General features: G+C 42.1%; 1 protein-coding gene across 1 annotated transcript; it reads left to right on the forward strand.

Annotated features, from left to right (window-relative positions):
• Nucleotides 1–4,107: 4,107 nt before the first annotated feature.
• On the forward strand, nt 4,108–6,112 carry LOC131271938 (docking protein 2). Its single transcript, XM_058273528.1, has 2 exons — nt 4,108–4,265; nt 4,372–6,112. The coding sequence occupies exons 1-2, from the start codon at nt 4,182–4,184 to the stop codon at nt 5,944–5,946; spliced, it is 1,659 nt and encodes a 552-aa protein (XP_058129511.1). The 5' UTR covers nt 4,108–4,181; the 3' UTR covers nt 5,947–6,112.
• The last annotated feature ends 640 nt before the right edge of the window (nt 6,113–6,752 follow it).

The raw sequence follows: 6,752 nt of genomic DNA on the forward strand, positions 1-6,752 counted from the left end.
TTTTAATGACGATGTGTGATAGTTTTGTTTTCCTTGATTTTTGTATTGATTTCAACCAGCCACGCTTTTAATTTTATTCAAATCTCATAGGGGAATGTGCATTCCTTTCAAATGATCAGACCTTTACGAAACACACACACACAAACCATTGCGATCATTCGCAATGAATGGCCTGTGGTTTCCATTGGTCCTTTTCACCGATAGATCTGGTATGAAGAGGAATGTCAACTCCATGCTAAACAAACGACATAACGACGAGCAATATTTACGAACAACATAATCGCCAATCCGTGCCACAAGGGGGGTGCGAAGGTCAGGGAGCACTGGCCGAGCATGTGAAGAAAACCAATAGGCAAAGCATCCAACCGCAACGGCACCTCTCGAAGCACATTGCAGTCAACGTTCGTTATCGTTGCTTACTGGCAGTGGCAATGTCTGCATTTCTCGGCGTCATCGTCAGCAAACGCCTACGGCATTCGGGCACTTTTGCTGCGACAAAAGATCGAGCACCGAGTTTATAGGCGAAACCTGTCCCACTTAGGAAAGCTCTAGGTCTCGGCTTTGAGAAAGCGGACCGCTGGGTTGGTGATTGAAGCTGAGCACCTCCATTCAAAACCAAGCTCCGACCGAAAGCAATCATTCCTCCAAGCTCCAATGTACGGGCCCGGAATAGACTTGGTCCTGCGGAAATAATCCGGTGCGGCATAAATTTTCCTCCCCTTGCGCGGCAAATAGCACTACTTCAAAGAGCGCCAGCTCGAGTGCAACGCTCAATGGTGCATATCATGCACAACTTACTCGCCACCGAAAGGGGATTACTCGTTAAATTCGATTAATCGATAATCACTGAAAGCAAACAACCTCACAGTGGGACCGACGACTGAGACGATGATTACGAGGATGCCAATGTCGGTGATCATGATGATAATAATGATGATGATGATGATGATGACGATGATGATGATTGACCGAACTGCAGCAGACTCTGTAGTGAGAAAACGCACGTGGGATTTAATTATTGACAAATGGAGCAAAGTTTTGCAAACACACATTTCGAAACACAAACGAGGGAAGGTTGTACCGGTGTGGTAATCCATGGGATGAAAAGTCATGGCCCACAGGGAAATTGAGCGTGTGTGCCGTGCGGCATCGAATGCGGATTGGAAATCAATTGCATTTTTCCACCACTGTGCTACAATGATTGGTTTGTTCCAGTGCGGAAAAGAATGAAGTTAAATCAATTACCGATCAGAAGTCATTGGACGGCGGACGACATTAAAGCTGTTGAGGCTGAGAAAATTCTGTTGCTTGAAGAGGGTGAGAACAAGTGAAGAATGTTGGGGCATAATGAAGTGTTCCATTTGTAATTAACAGAAGTTATTTATTATCAGTTAAATTTTTAATGAGTTTTAAATAAGTTATAAATGAGTTTATGAGGGGAAAAATTGAACATAAACAATTATATTTATTAATGTGATTCAAATTGAAAGTATTTTTGCAAAACAATAGTTAAAGAGCTACAAAAAACAATAAATTATGTTAAAAGTGTTAAGCAAATAAAGAAACGTAACATTGCTTACAGCATGCTAGAACCTATAATAATTGGGTCTCCATTCTTCAAAGTATTAATGCTGCCTTAAAACAGGGTTGAAACTTGCAAACCCGCCGTTTGAAGTTTGTTTTGGTCTGGAGCTTTACATTGAACAAATTGGAAACACATTGAATAAATTATGTTAACAGTGTTAAGCAAATAAAGAAACGTAACATTGTTTACAGCATACTGGAACCAATAATAATTGGGTCTCCATTCTTCAAAGTATTAATGCTGTCTTAAAGTAGGGTCGAAACTTTAAAACCCACCGTTTGAAGTTTATTTTGGTCAGGAGCTTGGAAATTGGAAACACATTGAATAAGTTATCATTTATACTTCCTACGAAACGGTCATAGTTTAATTCGATTAAATTTCCAAAACATGTCGTAACATCAAATGTAGACATCCTCAAAATGAGAAAAAATATTGGAAAAGAAACGACGAAATGATCCCTGCATCGGGACGACTACGCTTTACACCAAACCGATGATCCCGACCCGTCAGGTCCTGTGGGAAACCACATTGGGAAAACTCAACCAGAAGCCAAAACTTGGAATGAATGCCCTCACCGAAACACAGTTTCTTCGAAAACCATCCAAAATACCTTATCTCACGACGGCCACGGCGAGATGGTCATTTGAATCCCATCCATTCCGGCTCGTCACGGTCAGCCCGTCACTGTTTTTGACGTCAAAGGATTTTCCCCTGGTGATTCCCGGCCGGCAAACGTCGTTTCATAAGAAGCGAAAGGGAAAAGGATAAATAAGCATCAACGGTAAGCTGCTGGGACATCAGCATTTTCCTCCTGGAAAGCCCCACAAAAATGGAATTTGAAATCGAAAGCTGCAAACGCACGCTAGTAGCAAGATGTGGTGTATGTGTGTGCCAAGTTTTCCCCTTCTCCCTCCGACGGCTCAAATTTTCAGTCTGTCGGTGAAAAGAGTTGAGAGAATTGGGAAAAGCTGTTTCCCCTTCCATTTGGGACGTCTTTTATCTCCCACCGAAAAAAGGGCAAAAAGGAAAGTCGTACCGCCAGTGAGCCCATGCTGAAATGTTACTTCCTGTTCCGGTGTGTCAGTTATCTTCCGATCATATTTCCCCATCCCACAAAATTAGATGGAATTTCTTTGTTTGGGTGCAATAACGGATAACCAAAACAAGATCATATGTACCCAACAAATGTGGATGTGTGCGGATGTGTATGGGACAGTTTAGGATCTTCCTGAACCGACGCCATCTAGAAACCCTGTTTGCGAACGTCCAGCGAAAGGGCGCCTGAAACCTGTTCAACTGACCATGCTTTTAGAAAATAGTATAGCAAAAAAGCACTCTCCAGCCGAATGCCTCACAATTTTGCCTCGAAATGCAATCAATGGAGTAGATGTGACCGGAAAAGATACCGCCAGGACCCCGCCATAAGGAAAAGCGGGTAAAGGGCGGGTTGTGGGAAAAGTCTAAGGAGTCTAACACAATAAAAATCATCATCATCATTTTCCGGTCCATATAGCAATCGGAGTGTTTGCGATGAGTCAACCGTACCCGTCTGCGTCACAGTCAACATGTGCATGTGATAGGAGTCCTCTTTCATTAAGTTTTCTTTCCTGCTCTTTTTTCTACAAGATAATTTTCCCAAGTATTCTCATACCCTTAGTCAGCTTCTTCTTAGTATTGGATGTCCTTTAGCTTCCCGGGTTTCTTGTTTATCGTCATCTACATGATTTTGGTTTGAATGGTGCTATCATCAACATCGTTTCCGTTGATCTAGGATAATTTTCTCCATCCCCCCTACGTTTGTGTGAACGATGCAATAATGATATGTTGATAGAGCTTCCACGGCATCCCTGATATTGCCTTGCCAATCTTACATGTTTCTTATCATTATTTCAATGCATTTTATTATTGTTTTGCCTTTATTTATTGGGATTATCAATTTGTTTGTTTTATATAATTTTTAAAAGCCCAATTTTTCTATTAAATGGTCAAAGTCAAAGATAATGGAGACGCCAAGTATCTCTCGGGTTGCCAAAAAAAACCGAAATACACAAACTGAAAAAAAACTTTTCAAGTTATACATTTCAGCTGGGAATCTGTTTAAAATACGATAATAAACAAGTTTAGTTTTTTCACATTCCATTCCATTGAATGGTTAGTTTTCGACATATTTTCGTCATTAGAGTTTGATAGAGTTACCTATCGAATCTTTCTACAAAAAAACTGACACTACATAAATTATTTTAATAACTTTCGTGTTTGTCTCCTAATTGAAAACATTGTGCAAGTCATGATTATCATAATTGAATTAAAATTTGTCCGTGGAAAAACACGCGCCTAGTTCACTGTGATGTGCGCACGCAGCTTAAGCTATACCAAGGTTGTTAGTGACAAGCTTACCAAGTAGCTTTGTCCAAGTAACCTTGATCACGAAATGTCAAATGCAGAAAAACGAAATGTCAAACGCTCTGTGCATTAGAAAAATGTAATCGAAAGGAAAGTTTGTCACTGAAGAAGAAAGATCATGAATGGTTAAATGTGCAGCAAACAAAAGCAGTTTTCATGTGTTCTGTGTTAAATTTACATTCCCAAGATTGTGATGGATGAAGAAGAGTGTCCGTTCCTGTCGGGGTTTCTCACGGTGAAATCGCAAAGTGGATTTTCCTGGCGGGTCGCCAAAAAGGTAGGTTTGTGCGTGCGTTGTTTTGGCACGATCGTGTGTATAAAATTTACATATCACACGTTTGTGGGCTTTCCTCTATTCGCTCTAACATCTATCCTTCTTTCAGCTAAAGTACTGCCAACTGTTTAAAGCAAGCCGCCATGGAATTGAAAGACTTGAGATAAGCGATACCGAGCACGACAAAACGCCTCGCATCGTAACTCTGAAAAATTGTGTCAAAATAGTGCTGGACCAGCCGCCACAGAATACAATTAACATAATTTCGGTAACTGGTCAAATCCAGCTTTACTCGCCCGACGAATCGGTGGCTCGTCAGTGGACCAACGCCCTGCAGATTGTTGCATTCCAGGACAATTCTAATCAAACGCCACCCCCGCCACGGCTAAATACGATCGAGGAGGATAATGATCTGTACTGTTTATCTTACAGTGAAGGAATCTACACCGTAACACTGATACCAACTGATGCTTCGATAAAGAATGGCATCGAACCGAAAATGTACACGCTGGAGCTGGGGCAGATGGAGATGCGGTTGAAAAGCTACGAGGATGAGAGCCTAACCGTGGCCGTGTGGCCGTATCGTTACATTCGCAAGTATGGCTACCGAGAGGGCAAGTTTACCTTCGAGGCTGGCCGGAAGTGCAACACGGGCGAAGGAACGTTCAAGTTAGACAACGCCAATCCGCAGGATATTTTCCGCTGCATGCTGACCAAGATGAAGTCGATGAAAAAGAATCTCTCTCTGGCCGAGCTCGGAACGCACTCGTTAAGCAGTCAACTGTGCGCTGCACTAGCCCTGGAACCCGGGTCCAGAAGTCCCTTGCCCGGGATACATTGTGATGACAACGTGACTGCGCACCTCTCGTCGATCGATCTTCTTCCCGCATTTAATGATGTCTCGGCACACAGTACGGTGACGCAGTTAAAAAGTATCCCTGCAAAGCCGCCTCGCAAGCAAGGTTCACCTGCATTACCCGAGCCCGATCCAAAGCATTCCAATGTTTCTACTGTGTTTATCAAGAACAACGGCCACAGTGGGCAGTGCAGTACCGACCAGATGGAACTGAATCGGACAATATTCGTCCAAAATAACGGGAAAGCTAACGAGCAGCACGGTGGGTGTAAAAACAAAGAGGTGGACTACGAGTGCGTCAAAGATATAACCGACGCGTGGAAACTGTACGGTTTAGACGATGTCAAACACACGGAAATATTACACGGAACCGAGACTGAAGCCGAGAGCTGCTCGTCGAGAGGACTTCTATCCCTGCATAACAGTGAAAACCACGTTCGGCTGGAGTATGATCGGTTGGATTTTTTCCGCACTTCCACGCGCCATACGTCCGACTACAAAACGGTTGTCCCTATTGGGCTTTCTTCGGATCGCAATATGAATGTTGCGGGCGCGAAGACACGACCACCCCCTTCGGATGATTATGAAATTATTGGAGAACCTGGTACGATAGGAACACTAAGTCCAACGCAAACACAACAATCTCACCAGCACCACAGCCACCAGTCTTCGTCGATCGGTTACAGCGTATCGGGTAGCATCGCATCGGTACGCCGTAGCCAGGAGAGTGACTTTGACTTATCAGTATTTAACGAACATCCCGATGATCAGCGAAATATTTCTGCCACCATCAATTATGCTACCATAAGTAAACCGAAGCGTGTGTAAGCCTCGATCTGCTCGACAAATACTCGAAACTTGCATAATGTCCCAGAGTTAGTGCTTTATTAGTATGGTCTAACCGGTCGATAAACTGTTGAATTGAATGGATGGACCTGTTTTTTTAATCATAAAAATAATTGTTCAAGTATTTGTGAGTCCTATACGAACGATCGGTTACGACGATTAGCAGCATAAAAATGTGATACGGTTTTGAATGGAAAAAAGACACAATTGATGTTAGGTAGGAAGGCAGGTTTTTACAACGGAGAACACGAGTAATGATTAATCCGAACAAATACCCTTCGTCCTAACTTGTACATCACAAGTAGATCGTTATTAAAACCATATGATGTATTTGAGCTGAAATACCAGCAGGCCCCTAATATTAATTAACTAAACACAACGAAGCATAAAAATAGAGTATAAGCAAACATAATTCAGTCCAAGAAGAGAGTAATTTTAACTAGCATCTATAAGTCATAGAATAGGCAAAACAGCTCAGACATTTGTCCCGAATCAAAACAAACCCCAGACATTTATTTTTGAAGAAAAAAATAAAAATTTACGAATAGGTGCCATTCAAATGATTGCGAAATTGTTAACCTTATTCCTACGAATCATTCCGATAATAAATACAACACTGTCGTGTATAGAAAAGGTTGTCCTCAGTTGTTGAGACGAAAGGGAATAAACAGTTTGATGGTGAAGGTTATCATTATTAATTGCTTTTGAAGCGCTTGTAATCAAAACGGTGGAAATTGAAACGATGGCATGGCTCATTCTATGTCATCAAGTATGAAACAGTCATATCG

Source organism: Anopheles coustani, chromosome 3, assembly GCF_943734705.1.
Source record: "Anopheles coustani chromosome 3, idAnoCousDA_361_x.2, whole genome shotgun sequence".
Taxonomy (NCBI): Eukaryota; Metazoa; Arthropoda; class Insecta; order Diptera; family Culicidae; genus Anopheles; species Anopheles coustani.